At 45.7% G+C, this 18,244-nt stretch overlaps 1 protein-coding gene across 1 annotated transcript; it reads left to right on the top strand.

The window, feature by feature from the left end:
• The first annotated feature begins 17,020 nt into the window (after positions 1-17,020).
• On the top strand, positions 17,021-17,917 carry LOC142246829 (taste receptor type 2 member 143-like). Its single transcript, XM_075319877.1, has one exon. The coding sequence runs from the start codon at positions 17,021-17,023 to the stop codon at positions 17,915-17,917; it is 897 nt and encodes a 298-aa protein (XP_075175992.1).
• The last annotated feature ends 327 nt before the right edge of the window (positions 17,918-18,244 follow it).

The following is an 18,244-nucleotide window of genomic DNA, read 5'->3' as shown; positions in this document are numbered from 1 at the left end:
AATGACTGAAAGAAGGAAACGCATCTACAGTATCACCAATAACTGAAAGAAAGAAACGCATCTACAGTATCACCAATGACTGGAAGAAGGAAACGCATCTACAGTATCAACAATGACTGGAAGAAGGAAACGCATCTACAGTATCACCAATGACTGAAAGAAAGAAACATATCCACAATACCAAATATGACTGAAAGAAGGAAACGCATCTACAGTATCACCAATGACTGGAAGAAGGAAACGCATCTACAGTATCAACAATGACTGGAAGAAGGAAACGCATCTACAGTATCACCAATGACTGAAAGAAAGAAACATATCCACAATACCAAATATGACTGAAAGAAGGAAACGCATCTACAGTATCACCAATGACTGAAAGAAGGAAACGCATCTGTGCCGCTCCCGTGTCAGTGGCCGAGCCACTCAGATCCAGAGCCGGAGTGGCTCGAGTGGTCTCCGGACCCGGGGGTTCGCGCGGACACTCGAATTAAAAGAAGAGGGGGAGAATATACAGGGGATTAGGAAGTTTGTGACGCCACCCACGGTGTGTGGTAATGTAGGAGACCACCGCTGCGGTTGGGGAGCCCGGTGGCGATGGTGTAGCAGCAGGATGTTTAACCCCTCTGTGGGTAGGGGGTTTGTGCCCCAGGGCCCGTTGGGTGTTGGTGTTTGGGGTGCTGTTGGGTTGACGAAAAGGGGTTTCCAGTGTACTTACTCAGTCCAGGAATAATAACACCGACAGCTTGTAAACCAGAATTCTAAGCACCACTGCAGCCTGGAGGAAGCACGCTGGGATCCATGCCCTTGATGTTGCTGTTAAACTGTGGACTTTTCCGTGCCACCTTCTCACTAGTTGGACCCTCAAGCTTGAAACTTTTCAGGTCCTGCTCACCCGTAGGGCTAATGGAGTTAGCTTGCTCTCAGGGTTCATGCGTAGGATTTGTTTGGACTGTTTTTGGGAAAGTCGTATCCCTAGTACCCCGATTTTGGAGCGGGTTGGGGATGAATCTTGAAGTCTTCACCCCCATCGGGTAAATTACCGGGACGCGTGAAGCTACTTCCCGGCCTAGGGTCCACGTACCCCGTCGTTCCCTGGCCCCTGCCCGGTGATGGCTCAAGGCTGCTGGCTGCCCTCCTCGGCAGTCCATGCCCCTTGACGCGATCCCCTGCGACCAGGGTTCCAGCTCCTACCAGGCCCAGACCAACGTCTGCCAACTAGTAAACTCCAGGAGCCCTGCTCCGGACCAGTGACCTCTCCCTCCCAGAGAGTCACTTTCCACCTCCTACTCCTTTCACTCCTGTTTCACGTTTCTTCCCACTTTTTCACTTTCCTCTACCAACCCCCATATGGGCGGCCCTATTCACTTCAGGCCCCCCCAATGGTGGGTTCAGTGTAAAGTGTTCCTAGGATTTTGACTGGCTAAGCTGTTAGTAACACCAAAGGACCAGGATCTGAAACCAAGGAGGATGTGGATATCATGCAGAAGGGCAGATTGCACAATACCCTGTGACGACCTGATAGGCCAGGGCGTCACACATCTACAGTATCAATAATGACTGATTACTGAAAAATAGAAGTCTCCTGCCTGCCATGAACTGAAAGCCCCCCTCTCTGATATGCCTGTGTGCACAGGCACCAGACAAAAGAGCAGTCACAAAAAGGCAAGCACCCCTCCACTGGCTTTAGATAGATAAGACCTGTCCCCACTTAAATTAGGGTGACAAAGACCCACTATAAGCTCCTGTGGAGAGAAAAAGACCTGCCCCCACTTCCTACAGAGATACAAAGTCTCAACCCCTACCGTAGAGGCCAATGGTCCCATTCATCAAAGCTTTCATCACAAAATTCTGGTGTTAAAGCTTTGAAAAGGGGATAAGTCGGAGGTGGGATGCCACTGCTCGTCAGGCACTCGTTATTCACGAATAGGCTTGTACTCCTCACGAATCAGGAGCGTCCAACTCCAGCACGCTCCCTCACTAAGGCGGGCTTTGCACGTTGCAACATCGGTAACAATGTGTTACCGATGCTGCAGCGATAGTCCCGCCCCCGTCGCACGTTCGATATATAGTGAAAGCTGCCGTAGCGATTATTATCACTACGGCAGCTTTACACGCACATACCTGTTACATCTCGTGGCTCTCCTGAGGCAAGGACTGAGGCAGTCTCCCATTCCTTGCCTGCCACGAGCACTCCTGCTCAGCAGCGCCGAAGGTCTGCCAGACTGCGCAGTGTGCAGGAGATACCTTCTCAGAGAGGCAGCAGAAGGGTGACACCTAGTGGTTCTCCTGTTACAAGGAGTGAAGCGGTCTCCCATTCCTGGCCTGCCGCAGACTCTCCTGCTCAGCGGCCCCGAAGGTCTGCGAGGCTGCGCAATGTGCAGAGGTTTACTGCTCAGGGAAGCAGTGAGACTCCCGTTATCTCTGCACATTGTGAGACCGAGGATCCCGCCTCTATTTCCCAGAGGCAGGAGGGGGAGCATGTGCAATGCGTGGTGGGTCCTGATTCGCTCACTGACGTCACACGGCTTGATGACAAGGCTGGTGACGTGGTCAATCCTGACTGGCCAGGCTGGGACGTCGTGGACCCTGATTGGGTCAAGTCCGTCATCTCCGCCTCGCGCCCGCCCTCGGGTGGAGCTGCACCTCCTTAAAAGCTCCCCCTGCCATCATGGCGGCGCGCGACCGTCCTTCTATGTTTGGATGTCTGGCAGCGTGCTGCCACGCCACTGCTCAGGCATTACTGTCTCTTGTGGGCTTGGCCCTTGCTGCTCCGGCAGTACCTCGTTTGCAGGCCGTGTTCCTGCCTTGCTGCTCCGGCAGTACCCCCGTCAACAGGCCGTGTTCCTGTCCCAGGTGAGCTCCTCAAGTCTCCATTGGACTCACCTGCTTATTGAAAGCACACGTGCGTGGGCACCTCTGTGCTACCCTCGTGCCATATTCTCGTGACTTCCACTGGCACACGTGCGTGGGCACCTCTGTGCTTCCCCGTGCAACAGGTACACCGAGACGTGAGATCTGTGCCATACAACCCTCACGGGTTAGGGCAGATCGGTGTACATAGATCGTCTGTGACATTCCAGACGATCGCTAGCAGCAACCCGCTCACTCTTCACCCACCATAGCGGCGGTCCCTTACACCGCACAGTGGACCTTGACCGGCGGAAGTAGTCCATTTCCCATCTTGGCACGCTTCCCCGGGTCCCCCTCGTAACACATACCTGCCGTGCGACGTCCCTCTGGCCGGCGACCCGCCTCCTTCCTTAGGGGGCGGGTCGTGCGGCGTCACAGTGACGTCACACGGCAGGCGGCCAATTGAAGTGGAGGGGCGGAGATGAGCAGGATGTAAACATCCCGCCCACCTCCGTCCTTCTCATTGCAGCCGGGAGGCAGGTAAGGTGAAGTTCCTCGCTCCTGCGGCTTCACACACAGTGATGTGTGCTGCCGCAGGAACGAGGAACTACATCGTACCTGTCGCTCCCCTGGCATTATGGAAATGTCGGAGGCTGCAGCGATGATACGATGACGACGATTTTGCACTCGTTCATCGTATCATCTAGCATTTACACACTACGACATCGCAAGTGACGCCGGATGTGCGTCACTTTCGATTTGACCCCACCGACATCGCACCTGCGATGTCGTAGTGTGCAAAGCCCGCCTAAGACCGGCATGAACACTGCTGAGGTAGATTAATTGGGCCCAAACCTCACCTCGTCTCAGAGACTCTGCCACTAGAGATGAATCAGGCTTCACAGAAGACCTATTTTTCACAGACAAGACATAATTTTTCTGTTGAGTAATATGCAGACTGTCTTTAGCACATCATCTATGAAGTGACCTCATGTTGCCTGGACGTACACTGACAATTTAAATTTATATTTTGAAATACATTGTGGAAAATTTCAGCGGATGGAAATCGTCCTGCAGGGAAATGAAGCTGTCCCAGGCGTTGGAGGCCTGGAGAGCAGAACCCTGATCAGATATCATCCAGCTTTGCAGCACAGTCTATAGGTATTTGCAGAAACTGATGAGAAGACTTGGACACGGAGCTGCAGCCTTGTTCTTATTACAATGAGTGTTCAGTTTTCTCTTCTTGGTTGAAGACGAATCACAAACTGAAAGATCATGAGTTCAACACTGACAATTGCAAGGTTCACAATTATGGTTATCACTGGGGTCTGCGGGACCTTCCTTAACTCTTGCATTGTTACCCTGAATTTCAGATTCTGGAGAGACACTACAACCTCTGGGGCGTACAAGAAAATTATCTTTACTATCGGCCTCACAAACATCCTCTTCCAAGGAATCTTGATCTTTGATAGCATTTGTGAAACTTTCAATTTCTACTTTTTATGTGAACACCTTCTCTTATCATTGTTAGTTTTTGAGTTCACTCTTATTAAAGTGAATTTTTGGAACACCACCTGGCTCTCCATATTCTGCTGTGCTCGGCTGGTTAATTACAACCACCAGTTTTTCCTTAGGATACAAGCCAAGTTCATTACTTTCCTTCCTCATCTTATAGTCGGCTCCGTCTTGGTTTCGGCCACCATTAATTCTCAATTACCTTGGACAACCATTCTGCATCATTATCAAAACTCAACTGACTACCAACACTTGTCCACGCCAATAATTATTTTTGATTATTACTACATTATCTTCTGCACACTATTTGGGTTTATTATTCCTTTCTCTGTGACTTTTGTTGCCATCGGTTTAAGTGTCACAACTTTGGTAAGACACATCAAGAGAATCGAGAGCGGAGACTCCAACCTGACATCTGACCAGCGTCGAGGACATCACCGTGCGGTCAGGACAATGGTCATTCGGGTTCTCCTAGACCTGTTGTTCTTTATTGTAGTAGTGTTAGCAATCTTAGACCCCATTCTTCTTAATTCATCCATTTCATATGCGTTATGGATACAAGTCTTGATGTATCCAACGTCTCAAGCTCTCCTTCTAATCCTTGGAAATCCCAAATTGAAGAGTGCAGTGTGTGGACTTATGAAGGCGTTAGTATAACTTCGTAGCCTTGTCTCCTACGATGGTGTCTTGTCCCTTTATACTGCTTGTTGTTTCCTTTTCATTGCTTTAGAATAAAAGAGCCATAGGACCTAAATCAGTCAACATTGAAGGTGGTTAACCCCTTAGTGACCAGGTTACATTTTTCAAATCTGCCCAATGTCACTTTATGTGGCAATAACTCTGGAACGCTTTAACATATCCCAGTGATTTTGAGATTGTTTTTTTGTGATATATTGTACTTTATGGTAATAGTAAATTTAGTTCAATATGTTTTTATTTATAGAAAGTTTGCAAAATGTTATTTAATTTTGCAATTTTCAAACTTTGATTATCATTTTCATGCAGATAGTCACACCACACAAATAAGTTGCTAAATAACATTTACTTCACGTCTGTTTTACATCAGCACCAACTATAAAATGTTCATCTATGTTGTTGCCATGTTAGAAGGTGAAAATTTAGCAGCAAACACTATCTCCCCTCCCCCACTCCCTTCCCCATATAAATTCTGATATGTTTGTTGTTAGTGTTTTGTTTATTTCCTTTGTTTATCTTTTTCCTTTCCTGTAAATTTTCAAAAATCTCTAATAAAAATTATTGAAAAATAAAATGTAGCAGCAATTTCTCATTTTTTCCAGAAAGTTTACCAAACCTTTTTTTTTAGAAACCTATCAGTTTTGAAGTGACCTTGGGGAACCTACAGTGTTCTGCAAATTAATTGGGACACAGCATTTTTTTTTTAAGTAAAAATGTAAGTTGGTTACCAGTCAGTGATTAAAACAAGTTTTAACTGCTTTGAACAGGTGTGAGTGTACTACCTTAAGCAAAAAAATGTGGTTGACTGGTTTTAGTCAGAAAATAACAGCTAACTGACCCCTCAGCTTCAGGTGAGAGCTTCTGTCTGTAGTGAGTGGTTTTGTGTAGTTTTTCTCTCAGTGTGATTTACTCCACGGAAGAGGTCTAGAATTATTACTCTTCATGAACATACAAGTCTGACTGTGAGAGAAATCGCTTCCACCGTTGGCATTGGAAAATCTACCGTTTCAAGAATAATTCGCACACAATGAAACTGGATCGTTTTCTCCAAAACGAAAAGGGAAATGTGGAAGAAAAAAGAAAACGACACCAAGAAGTGATAAAACACATCAGAAAAAGTAAAATTAATGCAAAAAAAACAAGTAAAGACTCCAAAGAGACTTGTTCGCTGCAGGTATTGATATTAGCGATTCGACTGTACGGCGCAGGCCTCTGGAAGTTGGTCGGAGGGCAACAAAGCCAGTAAAGAAACAACTTCTGACATCTCCAATGAAGGCAAAACGACTCGCATGGGCAAAACAATATAAATCTTGGACAACTAGCCAGTAGAAAAAGGTAATTTTCAGTGATGAAACCCATCTTTATGTTCAAGGGTACAGAGCAAGTGTTAAAATAAGCAAAAATGAACCATTGCGAGCGGATCATATTCAACAAACTGTAAAACACCGTCAAAAACAGATGTTTTGGGGCTTTTTTGCAGCTGATGGTGCAGGGAGCGGATTTCCTGTTGATGGTATGATGAATTCTTCCAAATAAATAGATGTTATAAAACGTTTTATTGCGCCATTCATGCATAAATTTGAAGGGACATTCCAACAAGATTTGGCTCCAGGCCACAATTCCAAGTGTGTGAAGAAATTCCTGGAAGAAAATAAAGTAAAAGTGCTGGATCGGCAATTCACCAGACTTAAGGGCGCTTTACACGCAGCGACATCGTTAGGAAGCGACACACATACTTACCTTCCTGGGCAGCGAACAACCTCTTTTTTAAGGGGGAGGTTCGTGCACCGTCACAGCGACGTCACACAGCGGACCGCCAATAGAAGCGGAAGTGCGGAGAGCAGCCACATGAACAACACGCCCTCCTCGTTGCCGTCAGGACGCAGGTATGTTGTTGTTCGTCGTTCCCAGGGTGTCATACGTAGCGATGTGTGCTGCCTCAGGACCGACGAACAACCTGCGTCCTGCACGAACAACAATATTTGGGAAATGAATGACGTGTCAACGATCAACGATTAGGTGAGTATTTTTGATCGTTAGCAGACGCTCGTAGGTTTCACATGCAACGACGTCGCTAACGAGGCCGGATGTGCGGCACGAATTCCGTGACCCCAACGATATCACGTTAGCAATGTCGTTGCGTGTGAAGCGGCCTGTACATTCTATAGCAAATGAGTGGAGCATTGTGAAGAGACGGCAAAATGGAGTGCACAACCAAAGAATGCATGATAAACCGTGCCATACAAGTGTGGCTCCATGATGAAGAATTGAAGAATTTATGCAACAACTTGGTAGAATCAATGCCAAAACGCATTGAAAATCTCATATCTGCTAAAGAACAGATTTTTTACTAAAATTGTATGTAACACTGCATTATAACATTTTATTATTAAATATTCAAAAATATGTGTTTTTTTGCTTTGTCCCAATTAATTTGCACAGCACTGTATATATTGGAAAACCCTCAAGGTGATACCATTTAAATACAGCGCCCCGTAACATATTCTAAACTGCAGTCAGGTGGTTTATTAACCCTTTTATTGCTTTTCAGGAGTTAATGCAAAGTAGCACTTTAGGAATTAAAAAATTACTTTTACCACTGAAATGTTTAAAACATTTGAACAGGTCACTATATCTGAAAGACACTATTGCCATTATTTTGCCATGAATTGCTATGGCAACCATCAGGACCACAGAATCATGATCTCAGGGTGCCAATGAGGTTAAAGAGGGAGCACCCACACTCTGTTAACTATCTAGATGCCATAGTCACTAATGACAGCAGCATTTATGAGGTTAAATGGCCAACAATCAACTCACTTCCTGTTGGAAGTGAACGATCCAATCCACTTCCTGGAGACAGACAAAGATCCACCACACTTCCTATAGAGAGATAAGTATCCACACCACTTCCTATAGAGCGATAAGTATCCACACCACTTCTTATAGAGAGATAAGTATTCACACCACTTCCTGTAGAGAAAAGAGTATCCACACCACTTCCTGTAGAGAGATAAGTATCCACACCTCTTCCTATAGAGAAAAGAGTATCCACACCACTTCCTATAGAAAGATAAGTATCCACACCACTTCCCATAGAGAGATAAGTATCCACACCACTTCCCATAGAGAGATAAGTATCCACACCTCTTCCTATAGAGAAAAGAGTATCCGCACCACGTCCTATAGAAAGATAAGTATCTACACCACTTCCCATAGAGAGATAAGTATCCACACCACTTCCCATAGAGAGATAAGTATCCACACCTCTTCCTATAGAGAAAAGAGTATCCGCACCACGTCCTATAGAAAGATAAGTATCCACACCACTTCCTGTAGAGAGATAAGTATCCACACCTCTTCCTATAGAGAAAAGAGTATCCACACCACTTCCTATAGAAAGATAAGTATCTACACCACTTCCCATAGAGAGATAAGTATCCACACCACTTCCCATAGAGAGATAAGTATCCACACCTCTTCCTATAGAGAAAAGAGTATCCGCACCACGTCCTATAGAAAGATAAGTATCCACACCACTTCCTGTAGAGAGATAAGTATCCACACCTCTTCCTATAGAGAAAAGAGTATCCACACCACTTCCTATAGAAAGATAAGTATCTACACCACTTCCCATAGAGAGATAAGTATCCACACCACTTCCCATAGAGAGATAAGTATCCACACCACTTCCTATAGAGATATAAGTATCCACACCACTTCCTATAGAGAGATAAATATCCACACCATTTCCTGTAGAGAAAAGAGTATCCACACCACTTCATGTAGAGAGATAAGTATCCACACCACTTCCTGTAGAGAGATAAGTATCCACACCCCTTTCTATAGAGAGATAAGTATCCACACCACTTTCTATAGAGAGATAAGTATCCACACCTCTTTTTATAGAAAAAAGAGTATCCACACCACTTCCTGTAGAGAGATAAGTATCCACACCGCTTCCTATAGAGAGAAGTATCCACACCACTTCCTGTAGAGAGATAAGTATCCACACCACTTCCTATAGAGAGAAGTATCCACACATCTTCCTATAGATAAGTATCCACACCTCTTCCTGTGGAGAGATAAGTATCCACACTACTTCCTGTAGAGAGATAAGTATCCACACTACTTCCTATAGAGAGATAAGTATCCACACCTCTTCCTATAGAGAGATAAGTATCCACCACACTTCCTATAGAGAGATATGTATCCACACTTCTTCCTATAGAGAAAAGAGTATACACACCACTTCCTGTAGAGAGATAAGTATCCAAACCACTTCCTATAGAGAGATAAGTATCCCCACCTCTTTTTATAGAGAAAAGAGTATCCACACCACTTCCTATAGAGAGATAAGTATCCACACCACTTCCTATGTAGAGATAAGTATCCACACCATTTCATGTAGAGAGATAAATATCCACATCACTTCCTTTAGAGATATAAGTATCCACACCACCTCCTATAGAGAAATAAGTATCCACTCCACCTCCTATACAGTGACAAAGACCAAGACAGGCAGTTGGTGCAATGTTTGCTGAAATTAAAAAAATGCTCTTTTTTTCTACCACATGGTGCTGAACGCGATATTGGACAATTCTTTAATTGCAATTTACACCATCTAGTCTATTGCATTGAATACAAGGTTTGTAATCTACGGTATATTGGCTGCACCACCAGAAAGCTTAAAAAAACGGATTGCTGAACATTTATCTAATATAAATAGTGCAAATGGATCATACTGTGGTGAACAATTTTGTTGCTGTTCACAAAGGAAATATTTCTCATTTTCTTTTTTATGCCATTTGGAAAAGTGTCACTGTCCTTGGGGGGGGCAAACGGCAAAAATACTTGACTTTTCTTGACACTTATTAGATTTTGAATCTTTATTTTAGATATCCGCATGGCATGAATTACAAAAACAATCTTTTTTCTTTTATTACTTTTTTGCCCTTCTTTTTTGGTTTCCTTTTGTTTTCTTTGTATGTTCTATTGTATTTATTGTATTTTTGTAACATATTTTATTTTTACTTGCATTAATTTTTCATAGGTTATATTCTATTTCTTCATTAAGGAAATTGGTTCTTTAGTTGTTTTTTTTAAAAATATATATATTTTTTAAATTTGATTTCCATGATTCTTTTCTTTATCCTATGACTAATACTCATACTAGAAACGCGTCAGTTTTAATTTATCGTCTTGTATTTAATGGACTTATAATAAAGATTTTTGAATTTTTATGATTGGACGGACGTGTTGGATTTTCCTTTCCTTCTCCCTTGTTTATGGGCTGTGCTTCCCCAATAAGATCAGCCCCCATCTACCCAGGATCCCAGGTTCTTTCATTGTTAATTAGTGTGGTGAGTAGAGTTGAGCGCGGTTCGTGGTTCATGGTTCTCCAGTTCGCGGCTCGAGTGATTTTGGGGGCTGTTCTAGATCGAACTAGAACTCGAGCTTTTTTGCTAAAGCTCGATAGTTCTAGATACGTTCGAGAACGGTTCTAGCAGCAAAAAGACAAGCTAATTCCTAGCTGGCTTTCCGCTGTAATAGTGTAAGTCACTCTGTGACTCACACTATTATGACATTTCAGTGTATAGTGTGCGGGAACAGCGCATTCAGATCACTGCTGTATGGATAATGGTGATCAACATTTTTTTTTTTCCCTTGTCTTCCTTCCCTAAGCGCGCGCGTGTAGTGGGGCGGGCCAGCATGTCAGCCAATCCCAGACACACACACAGCTAAGTGGACTTTTAGCCAGAGAAGCAACGGCATGTGTGATAGGATGTCCATGTCACATGTCCCTGCATTATAAAACCGGACATTTTCTTCCAGGACGCCATTATCTGCCTTCTGCATCCTTGGTGTCAGACATCACTGGCGCAGCGCCTATCTCCGATACTGCTGTATACGCTCCATACACAGCGCTGGACAGCATAGGGATAGAAGTTTCTATCAGTCCTTTTAAGGGCTAATACCGGCAGGGTCAGAGCCATAGGTGACAGGTCCGTGAAAACAGAGTTTACCAGCTACACAAGATGACAGCGTCTGTGTAGCTAAGGTCAGGGATTTCCTCGCTGCATTTCCCCATTAGGAGGGATAGAAAGGCAGGCTTCCTTTCCTCTACCCAGAGACCCACAACCCTGCCACTGTACCCTCCTGCCCTTTGCACACTCCAACTCATTGTTACTAAGCCATTATACTAGCAAACACTGAGTTAACTTAGTATCATCCTAAACGTGGCTGTTGGACTTCTGTATTGTCCCACTAGTGCAAAGATATTTGCAGCACCTCTGCCTGCATTGCACACTCAAACTCATTGTTACTAAGCCATTATACTAGAAAACACTGAGGAAACTTAGTGGCATCCTAAAAGTGGCTGTTGGACTTCCATTATTGTCCCACTGGTGCAAATCTATGTGCAGCACCTCTGCATTGCACACTCAAACTCATTGTTACTAAGCCATTATACTAGCAAACTATGCTGCCAGTTTAAGGGCCGTAGTTGCACTGTCAGGGATAATTATTGTTGTTTATTCTGCTGTTAATAAAGCTAGATCACTGCTGCAATCTACACCACCTCTCAATTTTTACTACCACATTTTAAGTGCACAATCTTGTCGCAATCAAAATGAGTGGCAAAATGACAGATGCTGGTGGAAAGGGGAAGAGGCGTGTTGGAAAAGGAAAAAAAGGGTTTGTCCGTGGGGAAGGTGGCAAAGCTCCTTTAACATCTGCTGAAGATAGACCATCTTCCAGCAAAAGTAAGATGTCTACTACTTACCGTGAACAATTCGATGTGCTCCCTGTTTTACGGACACGAACAACTGGAACAAAGGTAGATGATGGCCAAAAAAGGAAAATGCTTGAATAGATCTCAAGTGGTCCAACAAGTGCCCTCTCCGCCACCTCAACTACCGCATCCAAAAAACACCAGTCCTCTGAGTTGTCAGCCCAATCACACTTGCTTTCTCCCAGCTCTGAAGTCTCCATCCGCCCTGCACAGTATGGTGGAACTGAGATGGCTGAGTCTGCAGAGCTGTTCAGTCACGCTATAGCCTGGGAATCAGAAGTCTGCTCCCAAGCTCCAGGGAGTACAGACCAGGACATGGTCTGCAGTGATCCCCAGAACCTTTGTGACTCTGATTCAGGCCGTGAGGACCAAGTTTCTGAGCATAATGTTGACCCTTTTTCACAAACTGTAACACCTGTTGTTATAGACAATGAGGAACATACTGATGACGATGAGACGCAGATACCAGATTGGGATGACAACTTAAATATTCGGTCAGGGCAAGAAGTGGCTCGGTCTGAGGGTGAGGGGAGTGCAAACACAACAATTGATGAGGAAGTTCTAGATCCCACCTACTGTCAACCCACAGTCAGGCACTCTAGGAGGTCAAAAGAGGCGGTGGAGGAGGATGCTACTGACGACGAAGTTACCTTGCGCCTTCCTGGACAGAGTCGGAGCACTGGTAGCACGTCTACAACTGTATCCTCAGCCACCACTCTGCCTCTGAGCACTAGTCGGGGTGGATCAGCAGGTCGCATGCCCTCTAAGCCTTGCCTAGCCTGGTCCTTTTTTAACATAGCAAAAGATCGCCCAAATTATGTGATCTGTAAAATTTGTCGTGATTCTGTTAGTAGAGGGCAAAACCTCAGCAGTTTGACAACTTCTTCCATGAATCGTCACATGAATAAATATCATATGTCCCAGTGGGAAGCTCACCGTGCTGCAATGCGGCCTAGCGGAGAGACCATCCACCACCTGCCCCTTCCAGTGCATCCGCGCGCTCTTCATCTTCTAGGACTGTGGGGACAGCTGTCACACCTGGTTTTCCATGCACAACTTCCACCACTGTAACCGCAACAGGCAGTTTGCTTGGTAGGTCGTCAGTTGGTTTGGAAGGGGAAACAAGTGCGTGTATACAGCTCTCTCAGACATCGATAGCACCAACGTTGGATGAAGGCAACATCATGTCTACGCCTGCACTTTCCTCACAAACCTGCATTTTTCCAGGGACACCCTACTCAACACCATCTACACACAGCAGCCAGATCTCTGTCCCTCAGATGTGGACAAATAAAAGGCCATTTCCTGCGACCCATGACAAAGCTAAGAGGTTGACTTCATCCCTCTGTAAGCTCTTGGCTACGGAAATGCTGCCTTTCCGCCTGGTGGACACACAGGATTTTAGAGACCTTATGTCTGTCGCTGTGCCCCAGTACCAGATGCCCAGTCGCCACTACTTCTCTAAGAAAGGTGTGCCCGCGCTACACCAGCATGTCGCACACAACATCACCGCTTCCTTGAGAAACTCTGTGTGTGAACGGGTGCATTTCACCACCGATACTTGGACCAGTAAGCATGGACAGGGACGTTACATGTCGCTGACTGGGCACTGGGTCACTATGGTGATAGATGGTGAAGGGTCTGCTGCACAAGTCTTGCCGTCCCCACGACTTGTGTGTCAATCCTCTGTCTGTCCAAGTTCCGCCACTGCTTCTGCCTCCTCCACCTCATCTGGGTCCTCCACCTCCGCCCCAAGCCTGCCTGGTCAGGCCACCAGCGTTCTCACTGCGCAGAAGGAATCACGCACCCCTCATTACTATGCTGGCAGCAGAGCGCAACGGCATCAGGCGGTCTTTAGCTTGAAATGTCTTGGAAATAAGAGTCACACAGCGGCTGAGTTGTGGGCAGCTCTGGAGACTGAGTTTAATAAATGGTTGTCTCCACTCAACTTGCAGCCAGGTAAGGCCGTGTGCGACAATGCTGCAAACCTGGGTGCGGCCCTTCGCCTGGGCAAGGTGACACACGTGCCTTGTATGGCTCACGTGTTGAACCTTGTTGTCCAGCATTTTTTAACACACTATCCCGGCCTAGATGGCCTTCTGAACAGGGCACGAAAACTGTCTGCTCACTTCCGCCGTTCAACCACCGCTGCTGAGCGACTTGCATCGCTCCAGAAGTCTTTCGGCCTGCCGGTTCATCGTCTGAAATGCGATGTGCCGACACGCTGGAATTTGACTCTCCACATGTTACAGCGACTGTGGCAGCACCGCCGAGCCCTGGTGCAATACGTCATGACGTATAGCCTGGGCCAACGAGATGCAGAGGTGGGGCAGATCACCCTGATGGAGTGGTCTCAAATCAAGGACCTATGCACCCTTCTGCACAGTTTCGACATGGCAACGAATATGTTTAGCGCTGACAATGCCATTATCAGCATGACAATTCCAGTCATTTACATGCTGGAGCACACGCTAAACACTATTCGGAGTCAGGGGGAGGGACAACAGGAAGGGGAGGAACTACAGGAGGATTCATATGCGCAAGACACAACAACATCACCAAGGTCCAGACGTTCATCATCACCAACGCGGCAGGCATGGGACCATGGGGGACAGGGATCAACAAGGGCGCATGGTAGCAGGCGAAGTGTTGAGGAAGGTGCAGGAGAACATGAAGAAATGGATGACGAAATGGATGACGGTCTCGTCATCTTCAACAGTCTACCTGTACCAGTAGCACCGTATCTAGTGGTAACAGCAATTTTATTGAATCTTTTCATAATTTTTTTAGACCCTCCTTTGCAAGGCCACCAGAGACAACAAGTCTGACACATAGTCAACGGCTGCAGAGGATGATACAGGAGTATCTCCAAATGAACATCGATGCCACGACTTTGCAAATGGAGCCTTGCTCATTTTGGGCTTCAAATCTTGAAAAATGGCCAGAGCTCTCCACTTACGCCTTGGAGATTTTGTCGTGTCCAGCTGCCAGTGTTGTCTCTGAACGTGTCTTCAGTGCTGCTGGGTGTGTGCTGACAGATAAGCGCACGCGTCTGTCCAGTGACAATGTGGACAGACTAACGTTCATCAAGATGAGCAAGTCATGGATCCACAAGGAATTTACTACCCCTGTGTCATCCTGGGGAGAGTAAATGCTTGTGGATTTGGAATGTGCTTGATGCAAATCAAAACATCCTGTTTGCAACTAGGGCACAACTGCTGCCACTAAAGGGGTGTGTGTGGCCCAATTTTTGGAAAAAAGGGAGACTCCGCTTGGAGTAACCCTTGCTTGCTGTGTTTTTTAAAAGGAGCCAAGATGAACAAGTCATGGTTCAGCAAAGACTTTGCTACCTACCCCGGTGTCATCCTGGGAACGGTTAAGTATGGCGTATTTTTGAATGTGCTTGATGCAAATCTAGCTGTGAAGTGTACAACTGGGGCACAAGTGCTGCCACTGAAGGGGTGGGTGTGTGTGGCCCAATTTTTGGAAAAAAGGGAGAACTCCGCTTGGAGTCACCTTGCGGTGTTTTACATGATTTTAGAAGGGCGTGCCATGCCTATATCTGTGTCTCCTCCTCTTTTTCCTTGTCCTGCTCTTTTGTTTCCGCATGAGTATATGTCCTTGTCACTTTCCCATGTGTTTGTGTTGTGTTGTGAGTTGTTTGTCACCTTTTGGACACCTTTGAGGGTGTTTTCTAGGTGTTTTTATGTGTTTGTGATTGCCTGCCATTGTTTCCTATGCGGTTCGAGTGGTTCGTCGAACGTTCGCCGAACCGAACTCGAACGGGACCTCCGTTCAACGAACCGAACTCGAGCCGAACCACGGCCGGTTCGCTCATCTCTAGTGGTGAGCTCCATTTCTGATTTTTTTTTACCAATACAACCCACTTCCTATAGTCAGAGCTCTTCATGTAGAGAGACCCCTCTCCACTCCCTACAATCTCAGAGTCTTTGCTCCTACAGATGATTACACTTGACAGAACAACAGTGAACTAGAACGAAGAACGTGCCTACTAGGTCAGTATCACGCCATCGGCGCTCCCTGGAGCGCTGACGTCACCCTTCGCTTACTGCTCTGCTCTTCGTGTCACCTTCCTAGTCTCCCAACCCCCAGGTCTCCTCTGCACTCCTGTCGGTATCCCCGCGGTCCCCGCGCTGAAGCACCAATGGCTTGCTCCGATCTCTTCTTCCATGCTTCCTGCTCTGGCATCTGTGTCCCGGGCTCAATGCATGTGCACTATGGCATTGGCGTGCGCTTACCCCTTTTATTAAAGAGCCAGCACCACCTGACTTGGATGTTCCTTCTATGACCTTTTGTAGGTACTGGGTACTTAAGGCATCCTCACCCATTGGGAGGTGCCTTTTCAATGTGTCCCCATAGCCTAGTATCTCGTGCTAGTTGGCAAGCCCCCTTGCTACCCCACACTCCTTGTTTGTTGTGACTTTGTCTCTGCTTCTGTCTAGTAGTGTTGGTGTTCCAGCTCGTGTCCATCTGTCTACCTGTATTTACCTTTGCTCAGCCTGTTACCACCTGAACCAGTCAGCCCCGGACCACATCTGACTCTGCTACATCTGTCCCGGTTCCAGGTCTATGTCCTGTGGTGCCAGTTGCTGACGTATCGGGATCCCCCGGGGCTACTTCTGGGTGGACACTTACCAGCATGTGTACCTGCTGCCACCTCTGGTGATAGTAGTGAAGACTCGATGGCCACCCAGGTCCGCTTCTCCGGGTCAGTGAATGGTACCTTGGTCTAGTGGACCCTCTTCCTCCTCGTCTGGTAACCCGGGCATGATAGCCACCCTTTTCAATGATTTTTGGAAATAAGACAATAATGTTTAACTAATGTAATGTGTAGATTGTCTTTTTTGGAAATGACATCACGTTGTCTGAACGTACACTGACAATTTAACTTTATCATTAATACAAATACATTTGTGGAAAATTTCAGCAGATGGAAACCATCCTGCACGGAAATGAGCAGATATCAGGTGTTGGAGATCTGGAAAGCAGAACCCTGATCAGATATCATCCAGCTATAAAATGCAGACTGTTGGTATTTGCTTGATATTATTAGAAGGGTTGGACACGGCGCTGAAGGCTTCTCCTTACTGAGAACATTCCAGATTCTCCTTTTGGTTGAGGACAAATCGCAGATTGAAGATCATGAGGACAGAACTGAAGATTGCACGGTTTATTTTTACACTGATTACTGGGGTCTGCGGGACCTTCCTTAACTCTTCCATTGTTGCCCTGAATTTCAGATCCTGGAAAGACACTACAACCTCTGGGGGCAATAAAAGAATTCTCCTTAGCATCGGACTCATAAACATCCTTTTCCAAGGAAGCTTGATGGTAGATAACATTTGTGAGAGTTTTAGTTTATATTTCGTGAGTGAACGCCTTTTTATTGGCCTCTTAGCCTTCGAACTGACCCTTATTAATGTGAATGTTTGGAACACCACCTGGCTCTCCATATTCTACTGCGTTCGGCTGGTTAATTACAACCACGGGGTTTTTCTTTGGATAAAAGCCAAATTTAGTACTTTCCTTCCTCAACTCCTGGTCGGCTCCGTCTTGATCTCAGCCACCATTAATTTTCAATTACCTTGGACAACAATTCTGCAAAGGTATCAAAACACAACTCAATACCAAAACATGTCCGGTATATTCATCATTTTTGATTATTACTACACAATATTCTGCATACTATTTGGCTTTATTATTCCCTTCTGCGTGACTTGTGTCTCTATTGGATTTAGTGTCATAACTTTGGTGAGACACATCTGTAGTATTGGGTACAGTGACTCCCACCTAACATCTGACCAGCTACATGCACACTACCAGGCGGTCAGGACCATGGTCATACGGGTTCTCTTAGACTTATCATTCTTTCTTGTAGTAGTCATAGCCATTTCTGACCCAGTTATTATTAATTCATTTGCATTCACTATTTTGTGGATGAAAGTCTTGATGTATCCAACATGTCAAGCTTTGCTTTTAATCCTTGGAAATCCCAAATTGAAGAGTGCAGTGTGTGGACTTATGAAGGCGTTAGTATAACTTCTTAGTCTTGTCTCCTATAATGACACATTTGTCTCCTTTGATGACGCACTTGTCTCCTATGATGTCACACTTGTCTCCTATGATGTCACACTTGTCTCCTTTGTTGGCGCACTTGTCTCCTATGATGGCACACTTGTCTCCTATGATGGCACACTTGTCTCCTTTGATGGCGCACTTGTCTCCTTTGATGGCGCACTTGTCTCCTATGATGGTGCATTTGTCTCCTATGATGGTGCAATTGTCTCCTATGATGGTGCATTTGTCTCCTGTGATGGTTCACTTGTCTCCTATGATGGCACACTTGTCTCCTTTGATGGCACATTT

The sequence above is a fragment of the Anomaloglossus baeobatrachus genome, chromosome 7 (assembly GCF_048569485.1).
Source record: "Anomaloglossus baeobatrachus isolate aAnoBae1 chromosome 7, aAnoBae1.hap1, whole genome shotgun sequence".
NCBI lineage: Eukaryota > Metazoa > Chordata > Amphibia > Anura > Aromobatidae > Anomaloglossus > Anomaloglossus baeobatrachus.
This window is presented reverse-complemented; position numbering and strand designations above follow the sequence as displayed.

Coding starts and splice junctions, on each gene's coding strand:
- LOC142246829 (XM_075319877.1), top strand. CDS start 17,021: ATGAGGACAGAACTGAAGATTGCACGGTTTATTTTTACACTGATTACT.